The sequence below is a fragment of the Drosophila ananassae genome, chromosome 3R, assembly GCF_017639315.1.
Source record: "Drosophila ananassae strain 14024-0371.13 chromosome 3R, ASM1763931v2, whole genome shotgun sequence".
Taxonomy (NCBI): domain Eukaryota; kingdom Metazoa; phylum Arthropoda; class Insecta; order Diptera; family Drosophilidae; genus Drosophila; species Drosophila ananassae.
In genome coordinates, this window is record NC_057930.1 from 7,852,263 (window position 1) to 7,877,829 (window position 25,567).

A 25,567-nucleotide genomic window follows, 5' to 3' on the forward strand; every position below is an offset into this window, starting at 1 on the left:
TGTGGCTCACTCGGGTCGCTTTACCCACTTGGACAAGGAAGTATCTCTGAATCGTTGTATCTTTTTACGTGTTTCCTACCCCAAGCGAAGCGCTGCACTTGACAGCAGCGATTATGTTACTTGTGGTGGGCGGTATGTTAGTGGGCGTTGGGCGTGGGGCGTTGGGCTTTGCATTATGCATGCCACGGCGCTCATTAGTGCGGCTTGTTGAAGATGAAAAAGGGCAGGCAGCAAAGTGGCTAGGAGAAGCGAGGACGAGCCGAAAAGAACAATGACTCTAAATTACCCTCAAGGCAGCCACTCTCGCTCTTCCCCTCGTCTTGGCCTTAAATTAGCCGGAAAAATCCGAGGGGCTTGACTTTCGGAATTCCATCATATACCGCCAATGACAAAACTTTTAAGTGGTCCACTTTTGAGCGATTGCAACAGCTCTCAGTGACCAAACACTTAACTTTAGTGTCAAATGTCGGCATGAACGAAATTTGTTCTAAATAAATCCTCAACTTGCCCAGATGATTTCGCAAAAACCACAGAAATTAGCTTCCTAAATGAAGAGTGACACTTTCCTGCTCCAGTTATAAAAACAAAAAACAAGCTAAACGCAAATTAAGTTTGGTCTTCGAAGAAGTGGTGGTGAGACAAGTGCTGACATTCACATGATGGCTCTGAAATGTGAAAGTCAAATGGGGAAAGATGCTTTTTGACAGTTTTCTTGCGAAGGAATTCATTGGCCAGGGGGTGGAAGTGAGTTTAGGTCAATTAGAAGATATTTATAGAAATACTAGGACTATTTAGTTTATAACTTTACTTTAACTTTATCCTTTTATGGATTTTTCCCTTTTCTAAATAGATATTTCTCAATTTTGTAAAGCATGCACCGAAAACTCGTTTAAAACCAAAACACACATTAAAAATACGCAAAATGCCACCATAAACAATGGCAACGGATTCAAAACATGAATTTTACGATAAACTGACCTATCAGCCACAACAACTCGACTATTTGTCCACTTTACGATTGGCCACATTAATGAAATTTATTCACTCCGGAAGACCACAGAAAATAGCCAAGGAGGGGGCTACAGGGGGAGACCGAGTGAAAATACCATAAATACAAACCACAGGCATTTTAATTTTTATGTTTAAACATGAAAAACGCTTCGCAATGTCGCCCAGCATCAGCGATATAGCAATTTGCATCCATCAGATACAGTTTATTTTTGTTGCCGCTTATTAAAAAGTAAAGAAAAAAAAAGAGCAACAACAAAGAAAAAATACATTTAAAATTGCAATTTGCATACAAATCACGTATCTGAAACAATTTGGCAAAAACAGAAACGAAAAATTTATTTTTAATTCGTAATAAGCAAAAATTTCTTGAATGAACTTGCGTCAGTTGTTTGGGTATTGGAGATACAAGATACGTAGATACTCGTGTCCGCTTACGTACACACAAATATATCTATATACGTATATATAGAAAAGATCATCTGCTGATTCACTTGTCGCCCGATCTCGCCGGCAGACAACTGGCAATGAGTAAGCCAGCTAAGCGCGTTATGGAAATTTATGGCAAATAAAAACAAATAACACAAGCGACAGCCACGAAAACGAGATACTTTCGCTTAAAAGGGAGGACTGCCACTTGGCGGCATCAATTAGTCAGCTCTACTTGTTATATCAGATATATTTTGAAGCCAAGTCCACATATTTATCTCAATCGCTGGGGAATATCTTAATCCGCCGCAGAGTTCGAATTCCTGTGAGGAATGCAACTTGAAATTTTTCCGTAAGCGCTTCAGTTTTTGTTAAGCAATTAAATTAATTAAAATTCACGCTTATGGCACATTTTAATTAACGATAAAAACCACTGGAACTTGTAGCTCCATTTCACGCGACTTGGAGAAATGTATGACTCGAACGCATCTTTAAGATGCGACGACAAAAATAGGCGACACTCGACCAAAAACCATTTCATAAGTTGCTCATTAAAGCCAGAGTCGGCGCACCCTTTACACCCCCTTGGTAGCTTTTTCTGGGGTAATTATGGCCCAAGTAGTTGGAGATACAAAGTGCGATAGAGCCAAGCCCGAATTCGGCTGTCTTTATTTCAGTTTTTGGTTGATTGTGATTGTGGCTGGATTTCATTCATATTTTTCCAGCACTCTGACACATTTCCAGATAGCCCCCGAAAAACTTTCCCAAGATTTTGTTTTGTTTTTGTTTGTTTAATTTCATAATTTGGCAATGTCTCTGAACCCATTTTGAAACGTGTTAATGTGCAGTTTGAGCTTCTCACTCGCCGACCGAAAAATTACGAAATGGCCCTCGAAAAACTCCAAACTCTATTTTGCTTTTGGCTTTCCTCTGGCTCTCCACGCTTTCGCAAGTGAAATTGTTGGCAGCTTTAAAGAAAAGAAAACTGACTTTATATACCCATTTTTTTCGGGTTTAATGGGCAGCATAAATTATTTTTTATTTGTATAGTTTTGCCGGGGCTTAGTTGGGTTTCTGTGTTAATTAGATGAGTCTACGCTTTTTTATGCAGCTGGGAAAAGGGTTAAAGGGTTTGGGCTTCTTTTTTTTACCCAACTTAGAAGTGGGCTGGGAGGAGCTTAAGACTCAAGTATCCCTCAGATCTTTTCATTTCAATTTTCCGATTCACATAACAACAAAATGGTATGGCAAATATTGCTGACTAATGGAAAACTTGGAAGAATGCTTTGTTTCGGGACAAAAGTGTCAAACGGCATTTATTTGTGGACCAATTCCGTTTCACTCTTGACATTGACACCAACAACTTTTACCAACCTCAATTACAATCAATCACACATGGTGTCTCTCGGTCAGCTGGCCAAAAACCCCTGCTGGCCAGTGGCCAACTGAAACCGAAGACGTGCGTGTTTTCTTCGAAAATTACAATAATGATGGAGCCTGTCAGCCCACCATCGGCAGCCACCCCTCCTCCCTATATCCTTTCTTTGAACAACAAAAGTTTGGCCTAACGCTTAGTGCAAAAATTCCATTTATCATAAACTTCTCGGATCTCCTCCTACATCCTTTTGTGTGATGGAAATGACAAAAGACCGCCTCGGTTAATGATGATGACTCTGCTGTATTGTTGTGTGGTGGCTCGCAGGAGACCATCTGATAAATCTTTTGAGCCACATGTTCCAGCCACTTGTTTTTCCGGCCAAGATTTCACTCTCTAGGCGGCCGGGCCAGTATCGAGCACAAGAGTGATTGAGAGCGGTTGCCAAGGCGGTTGGTTTCGCCGCTTTTGAAAATGTCACTCACGAACACTTGACCAGTTTTTCATTTTCATTTTGGCGGAAAAGCAACTAGTTTCCCCGCTCAATATTTAAGTATAAATTATTAATTTATAGCCAAGTTAGGCGGTTAAATTAGGAGCGGGTTCCCGCTTTTTTCGGTGGGCGAAGCCGGAAGCGAACAAGGATGTGCGAGACGTAACACTTGCTTTGCTCTTTTTTCAGTCACCGTCGAAATCATTTATCATTTTCCTGTTTTATGAGGTAGATTTGTTTGCATGTCATTTGGCTTCTTCGTCTCACATGACCCACTTGAAACATATCCCCCTGCCACGCCAGCCCGCCGCATTCATGAAAATCAATGAAGCTTACAAAATATTTACCGCCCATTAGCACGTCATAAAAGGGGCGGGCCAGAGCCATAGCCATTTCTCACACGAGGGTCCTTCAAGTGGCAACGCTAATAAGCAAATGTTGGGAAATATGAGACTTCTTTACTTTGCTTATGACATATGTGACGGGCGGGCGGTAAAAACAAAAGCGCCCGAACACATGTACGACTTCTGTTTGGCGGTGCAAGAGGATCAGGGACAGGGTGGGGAAAACATACATCTTCCTGAAGCGTAAGTAGTATGGCTTTGATTGGCGGAAGTTGGCAGTCTTAGGGGAAACCCCAGAGAGGTTCTTGCAATGGTCAGACCACCGACTGTGAAATTTTCAATTTTAAAATCGTACTGTATTTAAGTAATGCCATTATTTACGGAAGAACTTCCAGAAACTCTACTTAAAAAATCAATACTGCCGGACGAAACTTTCTGCAATTTAATTATTTATAAACGGTTAGGGTAAAGGACTGTAGCTGAAATCACTTCCCTACCTGCAGGATATGGGCCCCGACAAATGAGGGAACATTTTCTTAAGAACTGCAGCAGGTGCTAGGCGACAGGCGTTCATTAAGGACTAACGTATCCGTCCGTGTCCGGAGTCCGGGCGGCTGTTGAGGGCGGGACATCGGCATCCCACGGATAGTACGGGTACTCAGATACACGTGGGTATGCGCCAGTCTGGCTGGGTTGTGTGTGTGTATACATTTCAGACACTGTGTCTCGCCTTTCAATCTTTTTGTTCTGCCTTCGTCCTTTTTTTGGCATGCATTACCCTTAATGAACTCCGGCCCTGGAGACAGGGTCTGAGCGGTAGAGTCTTACCTGCGACGGCGTGGCTGGCCGTTCCTGAAACCGGGCGCTATTATAAATAATTGCACAAGAAAATAGGTAAAAATAGTGCAAGTTTCCAACGCTTCCCCAGCTCTCGGATGACAATGGGCGAGTGGCATTCACCTGGCACAGTTCTCACGGCCCAAAGCAAATCGGTGGGCTTGTGGGCAGGCCGACAAGGTGTACCGACTTCTGTTTTATATCTTTTGTCTGGCAAACTAAAGATTGGGATCGGGAAGTGGGCGGAAGATGAAGAATATGGCACCGGAGCCTATGACAAAGGTGTAAATCGATGATAAATGGAGATCAAGAGTGACAAAGGGGATCTGACTGGAAATCGGATTTAAAATTCTTGCAAAGGTAGCACTAAGATAGGGTCATGTAAACCAGAATTAAGACTGTCTATTATAAGAACTTGAAAATAAACCCCACTTGAAGATTATTAAATTACTCGTTCTGTAAACCATTTAAAACAAATATTCTTAAGGGCAACACTTGCATAATGAGCTGACAAAACTGATTTGGGGGAAAATCAAAATATTCGACTTCGCCGCTAAAAAGCAGACACCTTTCAGTTATTTCGCCAAATCAAAACAAGTCATAAAAATGTTCACGATTCGATGTATTTTGTTGACTTTTGTTAACAAACGTGCGAAGCTGAAAAATGATTGACGGCAAATTTAATTGAAGCATTGAACCTGAGACCGGAGAGCTGGTCGAAATTGATGAAAGAGGTGGCCGGGCAGGGGACACTTATGGTTGTTAGTTGGCTGGCTGACCTTTGCACAAGACGAGTATGACAAAAGCGTGTACGTTGACTTGGCTAACTGACGGCCGGCAGCCGAAGCTAATTTGACTGAACAGGAAAAGGAAGTAGGGAGAATGGGGAGTGGTGACTGGAAGCTGCAAACTGGCACTGGAGTGGACCGTAGTGGACCCTGGACACATATGAAGATGGATGGACTGTCGAACGTTGGCCACATGCCTATCCAATTTGGAGCTAACAAAAATCCGGGAGCTTAGTTTGGGTTTTTTTTTGCGGTCGTGTGGCCAAGCCTCTCAACGAAATGTACTTCACACCTTTGTTTGGCAGGTGAATCAGTCGGCCAGTCCAGCCCGGCTAAAAGTAGCCAAATTATATTCTCAGCTGGATTCTCTGATGCGCACATTCACTTCCTCGTCGTGTGTATTTAAGTGGCTCATACAAAAGTTCTAATTTACATAAACAATTAAAGGCAGCGGAGCGGGCAAAAATAAAACCCGAAATAACAAGAGAAAATTTTTGTGCAAACAATACTTATTATTGCACTTGAAAAAAAATGTATACGATGCTAGAGAATATAGCCAGACTGGAAACTGGGCATTTATTTATAGATGGTGCAGGCCGTTAATTGTTTAATGCGACAATTAAGAAATTATTACTCATACGCACTGGTGAACGCCTGACCTTAGGCTGGCCGGGTGTCAGTCTGTCAGAGCGAGTGTTCGACCGCCCACACGTCACCCGTGTTCACAGGAAAACAAAAAACAAAAACCAAACAAAACAGCTCTAGTGACAAATAAGTCGCTGGCACACTTGACTGGCTTGTGGCCCAACTCGATTTTATTTTATAGAACTCGTTTTTCCCGAGCGCTAAAGTCAAGTTTTCAATGTATTTATTTAGAGACTGGAATTTAAAAATTGAACAAAAATATAGAGAGATAATGCTAAGGTGCATTATTGAAATAAAATAAGGCATTACCAAGATTACGGCCGCCAAATCCATTAAATCCACATTAGGAGTCAATGATCTCCAAACTCATTTCTAAGCTGCCCTTGTAAGCCACATAATCTCCAAAGATTGGTGAAAGGAATTAATCGTCTTATAGGGCTTTTAGCAGAGATTTCCGAACCCTAATTAATAGTTCTTTCAATATTTATCTCTCCCTAATGAATGGATCTCTGTTCTCTCTTTTCAGGTGAGTTCTAAACACGAAACAACTTTGTTAAGACGCAAGCAAGATGTAAGCAATATCCGATCATCAGATTGGCCCGCCAATTGGCTGTCAACCATTATCTAGATACATTTTAAACTACCAATTCCAGCTGGGTTCTGACCGAGAAAACCCAACTATGTTGCGGAAGGGAAAATAAAATCCGCTGGCTTGCAGTTTTCAGTCTCAGTTGGCTCCCTGACAGGCGTGTCATGCTGTGACCGCTGAATGAAATACCAAACGAACTCGCAAAAATACCAGAGCTGTCGCTGGCATATGTTGCACTCGCTACGTGTTCATGTTGAATGTCATAATCAGGCAGAACAAACAACAACAGACGCAACAAGAACATCATCTCGCATACTCACGCCAAGTGTACCTTGTATCTAGATACAAAGTTGACTTGCCACAGCATGTGAGAAAGGTTTTTAGGGGGCGGTCTCGGTCTTATGCGAGGCGTGACCTTACATAGTTGTGGCTAATAGATAGATACACATAAGATACAGAAACATGTGAAGCTAGTTTCGCCGCCGAGAGTTTGCCATCAATTGCAGTTTCCAAGCACCTCGCACCTCACGTCTGTGGGCACTCAGTAAACCCGTCGAAAAACCTCATGATTTTTATCGAGCCCGCATGACGCCATCATCTCTAGAGGAAGGGTGAGAAAATGTAAGGCAGGCAGGGAGAAGTGGCAAGATATGCATAGAATTTTTAAAAATAAAACACGGTAAATTGCTCCCAAAGGTAAAGGACGAAGACAGGATGCTCTAGACTAAAGTCTATATCATAGCCTCCTGAAAGTCTGGTCCAAATCTCTAGAATCTAGCCCCTAAGCCAAAATAAAATGCAAGAAACTGAATCTATAGACTATTTAAAGAAGTAAAATAGCTTAAAACCTAAATATAACGAACAAAGAAAGGGCATTGCCAATTTACCAAATGCCTCACTTCCTGCCCAAGTTCAAGGACTGCTCTTGGTTGCCTGCTACTTTTTGCATTCTTGATTTTTCCCCTTTTCACACATATGGTTTGCTGAATTCCCAAAACTTTTTTCCCATAGTCTTATTTAGTTTTGTTTTTTATTTTTTTTGGCAGACTTAACGACGCCTGGGCCTTGGACAGGGCCATGGCCACATCTAACATGAAGATGATGATGAATTTCTGAGAAACCTCGGGAACATCAGAAATTCACGTTCTGGTCCTCTGTTCTTTTACGGGTTTGACTTCACGCTGCAGGATCTCGTTTTTCTTGTTGGTTCTGAAATGGATTTCGGGATGGCCACCCCACTGAGCCAATAGGAGGCACTTTGCCCATTTCCCGTTACCAAATGCATTTCAAAAGACCTAGTGCAGGGAACAATTTTAAAATGAAACGCAAGTTGCCATTCCGAGAGACTGGCAGACAGGCACCAAAAAATGACAGAATGTATTCGACTAGACAGGAGGGAGTCGGCTGAAGGTTGATGGCTTGGATTGCACAAGGAGATTGTGAGTTGCGATTGGTCAGAGTTTAGGCTCGAACATAAAATCCTTCAAAGGCTTAAAAATAGGAATTCTATTTATCATACAAAATCCAATTTGAAGAAACATCCTCTTTTGCGGTTTGAAAGCTCCCTGAAAATTGTTTTTCATCATCAAGATAGCAGCGCCGTATCTTGAGAAACTTGACCATAAACATCTTTGATGGGGCTAAAAAGATAAATACCCATATCTCATTCTTTATTCATTTACCACGCCCATTGCCACACGGCCGGGGAGTTGCGTTTGCTTTTCGACTAACCGAAAAGCGTAGAAAAATCTCAGCGATTCGGTCATGAAGGTCGCCTTATTAACACATAAACCATAAAAGCCAAAAACCGTAGGCACATGTTTGGCCAAAACAAGAAGAAGAACTGAGAAGACAACGGCAACAAAAACAACCGCAACAGCGGCAAAATCTTCATGGCTTGCCTGCTTAGAATTGCCCACATGTGTGTCACGTCACGGCAGACGACAATGCGCCGCAACAGATACACAGATACACCAGCGCCGAGATACAGATACTTTTTGCATGTGCTCACACAAGCATGTGTGGAACACACACAGCCAGGCCAGGCCAGACCCATAGAACTGGGCTTGTTTTCGCCATATGTGATGGGGAAAAAACAAATGTTTAGGCGGACTCTGTCATGAAAATCTTTGCTCAACAGAATTTTGAATAGTCGTCAATGGAAGTTGGTGCGGTTCGGGTTGATCTTGGCCAAAGTGTTTCTCGACCAAAAATACTTTAACGAAATACGAATATAAGCTGCAAACAGCCTTTTTAAAGATTTCTGTGAGAAATTTGCACTCAAAAAGAGCTTTATTTGATTTGCCAGTTTATCTGAAAGAAACAGTCATGATTTTCTCCTCGGATCTGTACTGGGTAAGCAAATACGTTGAAAGACAACTTTCAATTTCAGTTGACTTTCAATTAAAGCGGAGCAAACATTTGAACATTTGAACATTGCATTTTTCCCATTTCCATTTTTTATTGCCTTTTTCAATTGTTTCAACATGACTTGTTAGCAAATTGAATTTCATTTTCGTTTGCGGATTATATTTGACTTTTGCTCAACATTCACCAAAGAGCCAGCCCACTTTTCTCCGCATTCGGTTTTATTTTGTTCGCCTTTTGATGTTAACTCATCCAACCAAAGTCATAAATACTTTCTGTGCTCTCAACTGGCAAAAGAGAAAAAATTGTATTTATTAAATGAAAAGCAACTCCTGGTCTACCTTTGCCTTTGCCCTGAAAGTTTCCTACATTTCCAGCTGTTGCACAAATTTTCACTTTGTGTGTTCTTTTCACTGACCCGCCAAGCCTAAAAGTAGTTTGTGTCTGTTTACGCGCTTTCATAATTAAATTAAAAAAGTTTTTTGCCATAAAAGTCATTGACTCAAGAGGGTGACTCCAAAATAATTGCTTCAATAGGAATTATTAATGATTTTCTGGCTAGTGTTGTGGAGGAAGAAAATATGTTTTGTGTTTATGTTCAGCCTATACACTCTTGTTCCTTTCACCACGCAAATTATGACAACATCGATTATAAGCCCTTCGGAAATTAAACATAATTTCCTACACGAAAATAAAATAGAAATCATTTTTAATTTTCATCACGTTCTGGCTATGTAAATTACATTCCCAAAACGTAGCCGTAACATTTTCAGGGCCCCATGGGCAGGTTTTTTTTTGTTTTGGGGCCAACGGAAATAAGGCATATAATTATGGAATTTATATATAAAAGCCCAGATATGTTTCTAAGAAATTTTCCACATTGTATAACAAATATGTGTGAGATTTTGCATGGGTGTACTAGAAGGGAAATTGTAATAAATCACTCAACTTTGATGGCTATGAATAGGTGGCCCATAAATTGGGAACAACTTGCAGATGATTCTGCTGAAGATACGATGATGACGACGATGACACATTTGGGCTGGGTGAGCGGAAATCAAAAGTCAACCGATCATTTAACAATTCATAAGTGCTTTGAGGAGGCAGTCGGTTCTGTGTTGGCGGTGGATGATACCACAAAATACGAACTGGGTGTGAGTCCCATCATAACTATGTTTTGACGTCTATGCGGCGGAGATTTTCAGTTTTCAGCACTCGGCCAGTGCAAGTGCAATTAAAAGCTGCCATAAAAGGGGCGCCAGCCAGGCCAGACTTGGCCAGGTAATTATGTAAGCCCAGTTGAATGCAATCAAAAAGAAATACCAGAAATTCATTTTTTGCCACTGTCTGCCAACTTTGGCGGCAACAAACAGTAAAACCCGCAGCATAAATAATCAACTCCGAGCTACGGAGAAGCTTTTCGGAGGAGAGGAATTTCTGCAATTGCAAAAGTTTTCACATGCTCGAAAAAAATGACATGAAATGCAATGAAAATGAGGGCATTAAGACATTGAAGGCAAGTGGATTATATAACCCTGGGCTTACTGAAAAAACTACAAAAGTTTCCTCCATTAATTAAAGAGGAAGTCTACAAGCTTTTTCTCCTCCTTTGACGTAGAACTCTCTTATCTCTGGTCTTTGTTTTTTGTCTTCTGAGTGCACCTCGACTGGCTAATTAAAGAACTTTTATTTATTTAAATTAATGCCTCAACAATGATAAGCTGTGATAATTTATCTTGAATAGTATGCAAGGCAAATAGGTGGCCAGGCCAAGAGATAAAGCCTAAACGAAAAACAAACTGAGGTAGCTGCAACGATAAAGCAATTTTTCTGGAATTTCAGATACTTTTATACTTTATGGCTCAGACATCGATTTGGCATACAATTTAATTTAGACCGAGCCAAAAACTTTAAATGAAAACGTATCTCTCGGCGAAGAATTCAGTGGAGACCTTTCCGCCCACAGCAGTACTAAAATAACAACAAATTCGAGCCCCAATTTCAAAGGGGCCAAAAGCGAACTCATTTTGCTCATTAACTGCAATGGCTGCAGCACGTTTCGTCCCCTCTCTTTTTGCCCACCTCTACCGCTCTCTTTCTTACGCATTCCAGTCCGGAACAATAGTTTTTAATGCGCCAAATTAAGTTTGAGTTGATTTTTTTCAAGTTGAATTCTTTCCACCCTTTTTGCTGGGAAGTAACCGAACAAAACTCTTTCTTTCTGCCTTTTTCTCCCCTCCTGACCATATTGAGCTTGAAGTTGGCTTTTGTCTGCTCGGAGCTCGTGACTAACATTAATTTGACCAGAACTGGCTAAGAACTTCATTCCATTTATAGGATAGATGGCTCGCCACAGATAATACAAGAAAAGTATCTTCAATTTCAGCGGCTGAAGATTTATTGCCTCGTTTCGGGCATTTGCCAGATTTTGGCCGAAATTGTTTCTGCTACTTGGGAGCTACTCTACGAAAAATTTAGTTGCCGGCTCTCCGTCTCAATTATAATTCGATTTTCGCTTCACGCTTTTGTCAAATCGCAAATAAAACGACCCGTTAGCATTTTGATAGATTTTTTGGCGTTTATTGTTTTGTTTTGACTTTTCGGATACCTTTGCCTCAAAGGCATTCGGGCATCTCATTAGTTTTTGAGCTCCGAGGGAAGCCAATCGGTTCGCTTCGATTCGTCTCAGCTTGGCGGGGCTAATTTTAAACTTAAAGCTAGCTGCTGACAAAGCCACTGATTTGCCATTTCGGGTCTATGAATAAAGCTCGAATTGAGTTATTAAATGAATTGGCAAACTTGAATTGGCAAATCTGTTTTATGTGGCAAGTATTTTAAACCTAAAATTAAATGAACCGGTGACCCTTTCGCCTGTCGTTTATTTTTATAAACAAATCTATCTTCATTTAATAGCTTAAAATAAATTACTTTGTAGAGTTAAACTGGCACATTGATCGATCAGTGACCAGCTAACAGATATTACGCCAAAGGTATAGATACATGATAATTACGAGGGATAACCCAGGACACGGCCGTGTAACATTTGTTAATGTAAAATATTATAACACTATGGTTGATAATAAATTGCCTTAATGCTCATAAAGCCAACACAACAAACCGCACAACAACAAGCAGAATTTATGGCAGAGTAATGGTAGAGTCGGGAGCAAGAACACAGAGGGAGGAGGTGCTCGGGTTTTGGGGCCAGAGGGCGCTGGGGTTGGGGTTGGGGCTGGGGCTGAAAAGTGGCGCAAGTGGCAAGCGTTTTTAAAGCAACATTAATCATGAGCTCACGAGAGTGCCTCGCTTTCTCCCTCCTGGTCTAGTGTGTCTGTATGGGAAATTGGCCTTTTTCCATGCCGGCTTTTTAATAATTTATAAAAGAATTTACGAGCAAAACAGCTGAGGCATAGAAATGCGTTAACTACACACTCACACAAATATTCACCATAATTAAATTGAAAGAATGCACAATCAGCAACAATTTTCCCCGTTTGCTCGCTTTTTGCAGCAATCCTTGCTGGCAGGACGCATTCCGGTGGCCTCCATGACAGGACCCATTAAACGTGGACTGCTCTGGCAGCAGAGGGATCGCCTCTTCTCGCGCTGGAAGGAACGGTGAGTACACAGAAAAATAAAATATTAAATTTGTTGATGTAGATAGATCATGCAATTCCTAATTTAAGCAGTCTATCGTTTTAAGTTTGGCTTAAAAAAAAGTATGGCTTAAAAAAGTGTTTTTTAGTAGGAATCTATAGACGATTTGTTTAAATGTCCTGTCCATTCGAGTGGCTCTGCATAATGTTTAAGCGATTTTAAATTTACCTCCACCGCAATCTGCATTGGCCAGGACCGCAGGACCAGACAGGGACGCCCCCAACCGGGCCGGAAAATATGCAAAAATATTTCACAACCTCCGAGGGTTGTTAATTGCAAAAAAGAGCATAATTGACAGTGGCTGCATGCTGGCTCTTCCTTTACCAGATAATGCTAATAGCGCACCAGGATGGTGGGGAAGTGGGGTAGAACCGGATGACAGCTCTTTTGTTTTTGTTTCCTCGGCCGATTTTAATTGAAATTTAATTATGTTGCAATACAATTCGATGTTTTTGTTTGATTTTCGGCTCTTGCCCTTTGAGCCGATAATTACGCTTATCGCTTATCATTGTTTATCGGTTCAGTTTTAATTGACATTTAATGATCCACTAAGCCTGGATGCTCAATGCCCAATATTTGATTTTAATGTTTGCAAAACAAAAATTAAGCTTGATGCCTTTAAAGTCTGGATTTTAGGGGCTTTTCAATTTATTTTATTGAATAGAAGCAATTATGGTGTTTACTGGTTTTAGATTTTAATTGGGTTTGATTTTGTGAAAACTACAATTGCTAAATATTTCTGTCCGATTAGAATACAACTGACTGAGTTTGCTCATCTTTGGCTGAGATCTCCGCTCCCATTGGATTGCATGTCTCTGCCATTTACCAAGCCTGACTAATAACTGAGTCGATCATTATCCGCAAACAGACAATGGTTCAAGGGAAACCCCTTGCCTGTCCCTCTAGCACCGAGCCACCCACCGTAGCGAGCCGAGAAATCCGCAACCGGTTTCCCATTCCTCCAAGCCAAACAATTTTCTTTGCTCAATTTGCTTGACCACGTTAATCAGCCAAACAAAATGAGAACTTCCACCCAGGGAAGTAGGCGATTAGTCAATTTCAAAATCCAACCAAGACCATTTGAAAATGTTCTTCAATGCTTTGGAATTTGCTTCTCATGCACGATGCATAAATACTGATTTTATGTTCACAAATGCATAACGACTGGCACATTAATGAAACCGATTTTCATTGCTGCAAAAACGATAAAATGTGAAATAATATTATTATTATCGCTCCTCAAAAGTCGTAAAACTTAAGGCTCTTTTTAGCTTCAACAGGGAAAGGATATCGTTTTTTTGCGCATGATTTATGATTTATTAATAACATATCCAAATGCCATCAATGGGGAAGGGTAGCCCCTTGTATTGAAAGCACTTTTTGATGATGCTGGATTTTGTTTGGAGTGGCTGACTGGGCTGACCTTTAACTGAAGACTGCCGAAAGATTTATGCTTAAAGGTCATTCGAGTTGTGAACGGATTTGAACTGACAAAAAACAATCTCTGTACTTGCAGATACTTTGTGCTCACTCGTGACTACTTGCACTGCTTCAAGAGAGCCTCGGGATCGGCCAATGAACGAGCCTCGGATATGGGACAGTTTATCTTTAAGGTAAGTAAAAATAATGGATTAGAAAAATAAAAGTGCAGGAAACCAGACACCTCTGTTTTGTTCGCAAGTTTCATATCATTTCCCATTTAACCGTGTTAACCGTGAGCGAAAACTTTTGTTATTTACTGCGCATTGTGTGAAATTCTATTGCAGCCAGGTTGAGATTTATGCCCGGCATTATGAGCCAGTCATGGCTATAACCTGTTCATGGCGGGAGGGGTGTGGGGACTAGGGGGGCCAGGACACACCTTTCCGAGCTGAGCAGCAAAAATGGCTTATAAATGAAGTCTTTTTCGGTTGACAATGCCAGACACATCGAGTCACGTTTTGCAATTGACTTTTCAGTCAGATGGATGGGTGATATCCGTCCGTGTAGGGGAGTCCATTGATAGGCAATCTTCAATTGAAGTCCGTTTGGCTTTTTTGCGAAATCCCGATCGAAAAGAAAACTTCAGCTCTGGCTTAGCTCAACTAATTGGATAAAACTTGCATCTACTGCATGTTAATTTGCCTAACTATTTGCCCAGCTATCCCCCCGCCAGCATCAAGAGCTTGCCCCCACCGGAGTGTCTCCCCCAACTCCTCTGTGCAACTTTACGTTGAAAACAAAACAAACAGTGGAGACAAGCATGTAAACACTGCACAGGCAACAAAAAAACACAAACAGGAACAAATACAGGAGGAAAATAACGAAGGAAATTACTGAGAAAATCCTAATGCTCTTCTAAAAAAAAAGGTTTTCATTAAATTAGTTGTAGATAAGCCTCCTCCTGAAAGCGTATATATTTTTGCAATATATTTAAAACGCCAATAGAGAGGGTATCCAATACCCGATTGCCATGAAATGTTTCATTAAAATCAGCCACTGTAGTTGTCGTTGCTACTTAAACAAATAAGGAAAGTGCACATGAAACTGAACGAACAACAGCAGCAGCTACTGCAAAGAGATCATGGGAAAATGACGATTTTTTTTTACTTATTTTCCTGTTTAATTTTGTTTTAAATTTGTCTTTTTGTTGGCATTGCTAAAAATCTCTCTTAAAAGCAGTGTCAATACCCAAATACCACCACCGGCGGCAGGTTGTTGTTGTTTACAGTTTAATTTTAAATTAAAATACATTTTTCTCTCGCAAATAAAACAAAGCGAAAATGTTTCGTTGCCGTGCGGGCAATTTTCCAAAGTAAATAAGCAAAAAAAAGTGCTTCGGGGAAATTGTTGAAGTAACAACAAAAGTAAAGCAGGGGCGGGGAAAATAATGACATAGGTGGAACTAAATGCTGAAAAATGCCGCTCTGTGCGGGAGATTAACTTATTTAATGTGAGGCAAAATATTTGCCAGGAAATTAAGAAATGAAATTGTGAAAAATTTATCAACAAACTCAGTCCGCTATTTAAGATATTATTGGACGATTTAGAGGCGAATAAACAGCACCCAATTGACCTTCGCGATGAAGACCCAATAATTCGGCCAAAAATGGTCACAACATGAGACATCAAAGACAGCCACCCAGCCACCCACGCCCGGTCGCATGTAGCCGAGACTCAACCCAAAGGCATTCAGCCGTGAAGGTGGTGCGAAAGAGAGCCCAGCCAGGTGCTCGAAAGAGACGGCACGCAGAGAAATGCTTGACTCATTAACGAGGAAGGAAGGCGGCATCTCATTTTATCGCTTTTTTGTGTTTTCGCTTGTTCATTGATGTTTTATTGACACTACAATGATTCAATATCGCCTCGTCAATGTAATCAACTTAATCAATTAGGCGTAAAGAAGGAGCGGGGCAGGAAGAGGGGCCATCTGTCCCAGTCTAATTATTTAATTCGATTTTTGCATACATTTTTCAGCAGTTTTCAGTCCGTCGGTGAATCGAAAGGCTCACGGGGGAAATCAATCGGGCATAATTACAGGTGCTGAGAGATTGTCGGGCGCCGCCGGTGGGTGGGTTTTAATGTTGATGCTTTGGTTTACCTGCCTGCGGGATGGCAAAGTTTTCTGGCTCAGAGTTCTGCCTCTGCAGTTTTGCACTCTGACAGTGATTGAAAGCGATATTGATTTTTGCCTTGTTCGGGACGGGGGGCCAGGATGGCCGTGCCAGAGGGAAATGCAATTTCCGTCTCTTCTCCATTAATGAGCACTATTAATTGGGTTGCACTAAAGTGACTGCGATATGGATGCTTGTGAAATATGAGCTGGCATAATTAAAACGGGTAGATAGTAAAAAGAAAATGCAAGGATACTTTCAATAGAAACAAGTCATGATGCTTTAAGCTAAGATGCTTAAATCTCACCTTAACCATGGGATAGCTCGGCACACGCGCCAAACTCAATTCACTTTCCCAAGCTGCAATGCCAAAACCTGGTACCAATGACCAGTTGAGCTTTGTGTTAGTTTTGACAGCTCAGGCTGTTAAACATGTCAAAATATAAAACGGCAACAGCTACAATGGAGTTTTTCCATAAACCCATAAATAACAATAATAAATAATAACAAGCGAGCCAACAAGCCGATCAATGACGACCTTGAACACGTGATTTGTGGCCAAACTTGGAGCGGAAATTTGGAAAATATCTTAGCCATTCATTGTGGGTTGGCACACAAGTATGCATAATGGGTTAGGTCAGAGTTTCACACAAGACCCGATAGAGGTCAAAGATAGAGAAAGCAAAGCTAGAGAAACAGCATTACATAAGCAAACCCCTAAAAATAGAACTGATATTTGAGTAAAATAAAAATCAAGCAATATCAATTTGACTTTCCTAAACGTTCTCCATTCGAAATCTGGCATCTCTCTTTGGGATCAACGTGGAATATCATAAATATTTAAATTTTATCCATCTCTTTGAGTTTCCACCCACACACCAAGCCCCATTCCACTCCCCAGAGAGTCTCCATTCTGATCTTTGATCGTGACATGAACAAATCCAGCGATTCATCCATCAAACAAAGAGGAATCGACTTGCCCAACTCTATGCGATTTTCCATATTCCATCGGCTGCCTTTGCTATTTATCATAAAAAGTGATCAGCCCTCCGAAATGCTTAAAGAACTTAATTATGTTGCCCATTAGATGGAGCGAAAGAAATAGAAAAAGAAAGAGGACGCATAACTTGGCTAATTGCCACACGCGGCGGCGGCTGCTGCTTCTGCTTCTGCTGCCTCAGATTCTGCTTCTCGGCTTTTCCTCCGCTATTTTCCGTTCGTTTTTTCAGCTCCTGGGGCTGCTGACATATTTGCCTAATGGCCTCACATAGTTCTTGGCCATAAGCGAGCGACCCAGAGCGCCATGGCAGCACGATGAATCGCTGGCAAACTTTAAGTTCTTACTCATAAACAAGAGGGCGAAAACAAAATAAAGGGGCAAAAAAATAAGTTCAATAAAAAGTTTTTCATGTTGAAAAAGTTTGCGGCTCCTATAGAGAGAGCCTGCTGGCCTAATGACTTTTAACCGAGTTGCAAAATGCAAAAGGGAAGCCGCCCATAGACTAGACCAGAACAAGGGAATGACACTTAATTGCATTATTCTACTAGACAAAGTTGTCAAGTAGAAGTTTTTACTAAAAATAATTGGAGTGCACTCCTTTTGAAGCCTTAAATTAAAAGTAGTTGGGCGTGGCCTGATTTTAGGGTTGGCTGTTAAGATTTGCCGGAAGGTATGCTACAGTATTTAGAATATTACGCATACGACATGTTGAATATCGAAAGGAACAAAGTTTCCATTTTAATGGATATTTATTCCTATGTGCAGGCCATTTTGCGCATTCTTCAGTGACCTTAACCACCTACCAATCCATCTGCACAACAAAGCCCCCGCGACCTCTTTCCCACCCTGTCATCCCCCCTGGCAGTGACCAATTCAATTGTAAACCACTCTCCCAGCGTCCCACTGAGTGTGATCCGGATAAGTCTTTTTGTTTAACATTCAGTGGAAAAGCGTTTACATAACCTTTAACTTGATTGTCTAACGCTTTGCATTGTCTTCTGCGGTTTCGCTTCAGGTCAAACTGGTGGACGTCGAGAAGGTGGAATGGCTGAATCGTCGCTCCTACAGCGCCATTGGACTGTTGTTGGGCCGCGAGGGTAGAGTTCTGCTCCGCTGCGACGATGGCCTCGAGGACTGGTTCGAGCTGCTGGAGGTAAGTTGTGACGGCCGCCTAACATCCGACATTTATAGAACTTTGCTTGAACTTATCTGAGTTTAAAGCTTACACAAAACATAAACCATAACTAATCTTAACCTACGACCCACAGGAATGCACAATTACCTCCAAGGAGCGAAGGAAGGCCTTGAAGATTGCCCAGGGCCCCCGTTCCCGTGCCTCTCTCGCTGCCCCCGTGTCGCACGCCTCGCTGCAATTTGGGCTCGGCGGCACCTACTCCAGTGCATTAGACGACTGGCTGATGACCAACGGGACTGGCGGTGGCTTGGCCCGTCACAAAATCGGGGCCGGCAGCCTGAACGGATATGCCGGGGCCAACCCCTTTCTGTTCTCCGACTCTGTGCCGGATCTGAGTGCTTTGAACAATGAGAACCACAACCACCATATGAGTGGCATCAGCACCAACCACTCGACACCCCAGAAGATACCGCACCACAGCAATGCGAATCTCAGCCGGTACTCCAACGGCTATGCCTCGGCCCAGAACAGTTTCACCCAGGGAAGTGGCGCCTTGTACGGTTCGCCCAGGCGGATTTTTATCAACAGCAGCTTCGGCTCCAACCAAGTGGTGGACGAGGAAACCGAGGAGTCGGAGGTTCAACTGAGGCGGCCAAGACTGTTCCGAGGCGTGAGTGCCACTCCGGATAACGGTAACGAGCTGGACAGGGATTGGCTGTACAGGAAGCCCAGGGCGCCCACTGATATGAGGCACTCAGGTGCGTTTTCGTAGCTACTTCGAGACGAGAATATTATCTAATTCATTTTCTATTTGCAGTCCAACCCATGTTGCCCACTGGCGGTGGCAGTAATATGGGCCTGGCCAAGGCGGAGCTGGACGGTTCCGCTCATGATAGCGGCCTGGACACGCCCCCGTCGACGCACCGCCCATCTAGCTACCGGGAGGCGAGCAGGGACAGCACTGAAACCAATGGCAGCTCCTCCCGCGGCACCCTCCTCAACAACTCCTCGCCCGGTGGCAGCTTCCGGGCCAAGAAACTGAGCAGCCAAGTCAGCAATCTTAACCAGCTGAATGCTCTGCACGGCTCTCGCTACTCTGTGCAGGATCAGCGCATCCTGAAGATGCGCAACAACGAGGAGGACCGCTGTGCCTCCATCAAGATGGCCAATCGTCTGAACCAGAATCACGAACAGCTGCCACAACAAGCCTCCTACGATCCGAACCAGAATCGGTACTACAAGAATGGCAATGCCACGCCCCCCACTTCGCTGACGCCCCAGCACACGCCGCAGCACAAGCTGCTGATGATGCACCACGGAAACGGGAATGGCAATGGCGGCACCCTGAACGGCAACAGCATCGGCCCTGGATCGGACCGGATGAACGGATCGGCTATTTTCCGGGAGCGCTACCAGCATCCGGCCTTGGCCGCCATCATCAACGAGGCGCAGGGCCTGAAGTTCAGAGGTAGGTGGGGGGGTTCCCAATACGGGTTGGCTTGCATCCCTCATCGTTCATCTGGCATGGTTATGTGTTGGTTTTGATATCCTTTTGTCCTTTGGTTTCGGAATAATCGTATTATTTAAGTATCAGTTAAATTCAGATATTATTAGTCTAAGTATTTGATGTTTACCTGTTCATTTAAACATTCAATGACTTTAAAGTTCCAATATATAATCTTATTGACTTGCTTATTTATTTAGTCTTTTTAGTTTAAGATCCTACCGTTTATTAAGTTTTAAAACTGTATTGATTCCTCTTTTCGTTGTAAATAAAACCCAGTAAGGGAAAAGCATCACCATTACACTCCATCGTTATTTCATTAAATTCATCCTCTGTTACCTTTCGTCAATAATAATTTATTATGTATTATTTTACATTTGCATGTTAACAATTTAAAGAAGAATCGGAAAATATATGGTAAACTCCTGAACCGAAACTCGAAACTGTGCATGTAACTCAAGACGTTCCCCCAAAGCATGACAAGATCGGGCAGAACACGAGATATAGAAAAGCTATATTAATAAAGAGACCCTTTCCGCAACTTGTAGAGCGCGCCTTCTCGGACAGTCAGCAGCGCCGCCTCAACAACAACAATGGACCCACCCCCCAGCCAGCCTCGCCCCTCGCCCAGCGCCGGAACAATCCCGGACTGGGGTCCGGAGTCGGGTCAGGAGCCATTTATGGTACCCCTACGCGAGTATAGCGCCTAAAGGTCTAAGGATAATCCAAATCGACGGAGAATGGATTGCTCCGCGTAGTCTAAAATTCATTGAGCCGTAAATTAGTCAACTTAAAGGAAAGTGCGAAATTATTTGCATAGAAAATACATCAACGAACGTAGAAAATAACTATTATGTAGTAGTACTCTTAGTGTGTGTGCTCCAATGTCCAGCTTTATGTAAATGTTTAAATAAAATATACCTTAAAGAAATTACAAGAAAACTAAATTTCGAGTTCTTTAATTGGCCATGGGGTTTAAATAATGAAATTTAACTTTTAATAAATAAAAGTAACCGAATTTTTTTTATACAAGAAGGGAATGCTAACTTCGGATGGACCCTTGCAGTTAGGTGACATGATTATAAGATATACATTTATCGAGAATTTCAGGCTTAGTTTCCTTTTTGGAATTTTAGTATGTCATAATTTTGCAAAAAAATCTTTAAAATCTTTATCTTTAAAACACCAAATTTATGACATTTATATTGCAGCTATAGGTTATAGTCCACGATCCCGGTCATTCCAACTAAAATGCTGCGGGTAAAGGAAATAAGAATGCTTGGTAAGTTTGAATTTGGTAGCTTCAAAAGTTTTAAATCAAAATTAAAACCTTTTTTGAAACCGGTTGCATTCAGTCAGACAGACGGGCTTACATATATAGACTCAGGAGGTGATGCTGATCAAGAAAATATTTATATACTCTATACTATAACGTTTATAGGGTGAAATATGTCTCCTTCACTTTATCGGCGCTGCTTAGTTTTGACCAAAATTATAATACCCTCTGCAAGGGTATACAAATTTGTATTCATATATGAAGCTTTAAGATAGCAATCATCTTTTTCAAACAACTTTAAAATATATTGCATAACAATATGCATACATTTTTGTAACAAAAATTTTCGATTAACTTTCATTCACGATACCCATATGCAGTGGGTCGCAGCTTATTTCAACCAGCACCCTAAAAAAAACTCAAAGCTAAATATCTCGTGAACTAAAAAAGGTATCAAAATAATTCAAATGCAGATTTTAAGTTTTACTTATTAACTTAATATTTTAATTTCAATTTATTTTCTAAGATTTTTTTTACATTTAATAATAATATTTAAAGAAAAATACAACTAAAAATAGCGTCGCAGCTTATTTCAACCAGCTAGTCATGAATGGTTCAAACCTAACTTAAATTAAAAAAATCAACAAAATTAATATTTAGTATGGCCCCCCTTATTATTACAGTCGCCTTTAGGTTTTTATTATGGAGCTCTGTGTTTGGCTTACGCCAGACGTATGTAGGTTGCTCCGTCAGGGCCAAAAATATTAAATTTGGACTCATCTGCAAATATTACAGACTTCCAAAAAGTTTCGTCCTTGTTCATATGGTCCATGGCGAATTTTAATCTTGCCTTCTGATTTTTTGCACTAATGAAAGGCTTCTTTCGTGCAATTCGACCATTAAACCCCTGGCTATGCAGAACTTGTCGGATGGTGTCTGGGTGACAAGATTTGCCCAGCTCTGTCTCTACTTGGGCAGCAACTTTTGGAGCCGAATGTTTTGGGTTTTTCCTGATTTTTCGGACAATATAACGCTAGTCCGTCTCATTAAAAATTTTATTTGGGGCTTTTCGGCCCTTGTCATGCGTTCTGTTCTCGCGTACAAAACGGTAAATAATACTCTGGACTGTAGAGTCACTAAAAGCAACCATTTCCGCAATTTTCCGGCGAGAAAGTCCGTTTTTGAAGTGACGGAGAACATCTTCTCTCTTCTCTAAAGAGGTTCGGGGTCCCATTTTGATTTCAATAATATACATATTTCGAAAAAAAGGCACAAAGTTGATCAAATCCCACACAATTAGTCAGTAAATAACAAATATAAGCCAATGTAACAAAAAAAAAAGGTTCTTGGAAAATAACGGACATGAAAATTGACTGGTTGAAATGAGCTGCGGCGGTATTTTCAGCGGTATTTTTCTTTAAATATTATTAATAAACGTAAAAAAAAAATCTTAAAAATTAAATAGAAACATATATTTGTTGTTAAAAAGTAAAACTATTTTTTATTTTATTTTAAAGTCCTGACTATATCTTTTCCAATTTTGATCAGAACCAGAAGATAAAAATGCACATTTAATCCAGGGTTTCCCTTTTAATCTATTTTTTACCAAAGTGGAAAATTTGATAAACAATTTTAGATTTTTTTAATTGTGGCACTATATGCGAAAACAGGAAAAATTTCGCTGACCCAATTTCGAGGTTGAGTTTTTTCTTTAGTGCCAATTCGGAAACTTACAGGGATCAAGCTGTAAGCTTTGCAAAGTCCTTTCCGAAGCGAAAGCTTCTCAAGCTCAGGATGCCAAACTTTATGCGTTCCCATGGAAGATGCAACACTGTGATGAGCTTTGTCATTAGGTAAGCTTTAGCTGAGAGCGAGGACGAGGACGAGCTGCAACCCTCGAAGGAACAGTTCTGGGAAACCGCCGGGTGGGAGGTGGAAAGGGCTTTTCGGAGTCAACAATAAAATTTTCAGTCAGCTTTGAGACGCAGCAGCCACAGCAGCAGCCGCTGCAGGAAAAGCAGTAGCAGCAGGAGGTAGAGAAAAATTCGAGCAGGATGCGAAGTCGCACGGAGCTGGTGACCACCACATTCGTGGAGAGTGACGAGGATGACTTCAGTCCCGACGACGACTCTGACTCGGAGGAGGACTGGCGCCCCACCAAGAAGCGCCCTGCCAAGCAGGGACGTGGCGGTGGCGCCGGAGCAAGTGCATCCTCAGCCACCGATGGCAGGAAGCGCAAATCGGCGGCAGCTGCTGGCTCAAAGGCCAAACGGCGGGCGGCAAAGGTGAGCGACGAGGACTCCGAGAACGAGGATGACCTGGACTCGGATCCCAGCGACGAGGACTTCGAGTTTCCCTCGGCCAGCACTTCGAAGCGGCCCCAGAGCTTGCCTCCGAAGAAGCAGTTCGTCAAACTAAGCCAGTTGGACCTGATGGTCAAGAAATCAGACCTGTTGGAAAAGGATTGGTTGAAAAACAATCGGCTGTGCTTGTGGCGCCGAGACGAACATACGACCCTACTTCAAAAGTATCTACGTGTGAAATCCGATGAGGACGAAATGGTTTTCACCTCTAGTTCTGTGGTAAACGAAACTAATCCAATTAATGGTCTTTCAGGCAGTAATTAAGCATACATTTCCTCAGTATTCCAGTTGGGACGAGCAACAAACTGGTGATTTCATAGAGATCAAAGTCAACTGCTTGGACCCCAACAATAGGCGCATTAAAATCCACGATCTAGAGGCTCTCAAGAAAACATCGTTGGAATTGCAGTCGGAGAAGGAGAAGACTACAGTAAACGAGGACGGCGAAGAGCAGGAGGAGGTCGAAGAAACGCCGAGCGAGGCTGATCTTTAAACTATCAACTAACTATTGAAACTAACAATTTTCTTAGAATTTAAATTAAAATAGTTGGCCAAGTTAGCGTTAGACAACAAATTTCCCTACTTATATGTATGCAACAGCAGAAATGTGAACACAACTTTAATTTTAATTTAGTAAATTAAAGGAGCCAGAAAAAAAAAACAAAAAAGGAGAATAAAAGAAAAACATTTTAAAAATATCCATTTCAAACTTTGGCGTTTCAATTGCATTACAAAGTTGTATAAATCTGTGGGTATATATATGACTCTGAACAATTTTATCTTGGGGACGGTTACCGGCGCCTTTCGCCTTTGACAGTTTTCCGCTTCTCCTTCTTCTCCTCGCGCAGCTGTTTTTGTTTTTCGCGGTCCTCTTTGTCCTTCTGCTTCTTGGCCGCACTGTCCAGGCGGGCCTGCTCCCTTTTCTCCTTGGCCAGTGCCTGGACATCTGATTTGTTGGTATTGGGAGCCAGGGCTCCACTGTCATCCTCGCTCTCCACTTGGGAATCGTCTTCATCTTCGTTCAAAACTGCTGTCTGTGGGAAAAGAACGGGATGTTAGTTTCCGCTATTAGTTTTATGGTTTTGCTTTCACAGATTTCCAATTTTAAGAGTTTAGGTTCTAGAGCAGCAAAAATTGAAAACTTAACAAAACCCAATACAAGGGCATGCCGTTCAAATTAGCATTGAAGTCTGCCTGTGAATTCTGTGATGGCAAAAACCGGATGAGCCGGATCACTTCAAATAGGAACCTGTGAGTACTGGGCCAGTATCTGTTGCTTGATGCGCCGTTCTTCTTCTGTGTATTCGCGTTCCTTGGAGGCGGCAGGTTGCAGCTTCTGTTGCTCCAGTAGCTTGGCTAGTTGGGCGTTTACGTCGATGTCCAAGCCTTTCTTGGGCGGCTCATCCGCGCTGGGATTGCTTTTGAGCCACTTTTGCATGATGGTGGCCACCAGCTCATCGATGTTGGCAGACTGTACGGCAACGGGACAAATCAGCGTTGGAATCAGAGTGAAATCCATTCGTACTTACCCCAGTTTCACTGAGAATTCCTTCAAGAGCTTCGTTTTTCTCCTCCGCCGATTCATCGCCCTCCAGGATGCCAACAATGTAGGACCCAAAAACGCCCTCATCCATGTTTAGCTGGCGCAGCTGCTCGTTTAGCCAGCTTACAAATTCTTCGCTGGCACTCATGGTGTTCCTCAGACTCGTATGTGTATCACGTGTAAGGCTAACTTTATAAGTTAGTTGGGCAGTGAAAATTTAGCCGCAAATGGCAACAAAATTTTGATTCTGATGAACATGTGTGGCAGTGCTGCAAAGCGCGGAGGCCTCTACAGCTGTTTCGAACGGGGCTGCCAACTTATTCACCTAGTACTGTTAAAATTGCGTGTAAAAACTTATCTGTTAATTTGCATTTCTATAGATGACTAAATAATAGCTTTTTGGATTGCTACTCATTATGAGCTTATTATTTTGAAAACAATGTTAAAAAATGCAATTCTGGCAATGCCTTTTTCAGTCAGCTGATTGCTGCCACCTTATCCAACACTGAATCTGTTTTGGTAAACGTTTTTGTACTTTTAGTTATTTGCCGACCTTAAAATTGCTATGCTTTTTTATAACGAATGGAATGATTGCTTTTATGTTTGAATAAACTAGTCAAG

General features: G+C 41.9%; 3 protein-coding genes across 12 annotated transcripts in view; 2 read left to right on the top strand and 1 right to left on the bottom strand.

The window, feature by feature from the left end:
• The window catches only part of LOC6505363, a 36,645-nt gene extending 15,934 nt beyond the window's left edge, over positions 1-20,711 (top strand). For 2 of the 10 annotated variants that reach the window (XM_032455156.1, XM_032455160.1), the window contains 7 exons: positions 6,446-6,490; positions 12,387-12,493; positions 14,049-14,145; positions 18,141-18,278; positions 18,394-19,018; positions 19,078-19,728; positions 20,313-20,711. In XM_032455156.1, coding sequence (XP_032311047.1) covers positions 6,446-6,490; positions 12,387-12,493; positions 14,049-14,145; positions 18,141-18,278; positions 18,394-19,018; positions 19,078-19,728; positions 20,313-20,467 — 1,818 coding nt within the window. In that variant the 3' untranslated portion in view covers positions 20,468-20,711. Of the gene's footprint in view, positions 1-6,445; positions 6,491-8,640; positions 8,864-12,386; positions 12,494-14,048; positions 14,146-18,140; positions 18,279-18,393; positions 19,019-19,077; positions 19,729-20,162 lie in introns of those variants that run through there. The other 8 variants (XM_001964820.4, XM_044716015.1, XM_032455157.1 and 5 more) reach the window with 6 other exon arrangements.
• Positions 20,712-22,903: 2,192 nt separating this feature from the next.
• Positions 22,904-24,112, top strand: LOC6505365. The gene is made up of 2 exons (XM_001964821.4): positions 22,904-23,622; positions 23,684-24,112. Exons 1-2 carry the CDS (start codon positions 23,095-23,097, stop codon positions 23,894-23,896), a joined length of 741 nt encoding a protein of 246 aa, XP_001964857.1. The 5' UTR covers positions 22,904-23,094; the 3' UTR covers positions 23,897-24,112.
• Positions 24,087-25,566, bottom strand: LOC6504729 (coiled-coil domain-containing protein 43). The gene is made up of 3 exons (XM_001964822.4): positions 24,933-25,566; positions 24,653-24,874; positions 24,087-24,437 (listed from the first exon to the last, which is right to left on the bottom strand). Exons 1-3 carry the CDS (start codon positions 25,092-25,094, stop codon positions 24,195-24,197), a joined length of 627 nt encoding a protein of 208 aa, XP_001964858.1. The 5' UTR covers positions 25,095-25,566; the 3' UTR covers positions 24,087-24,194.
• Between the last annotated feature and the right edge of the window lies 1 nt (position 25,567).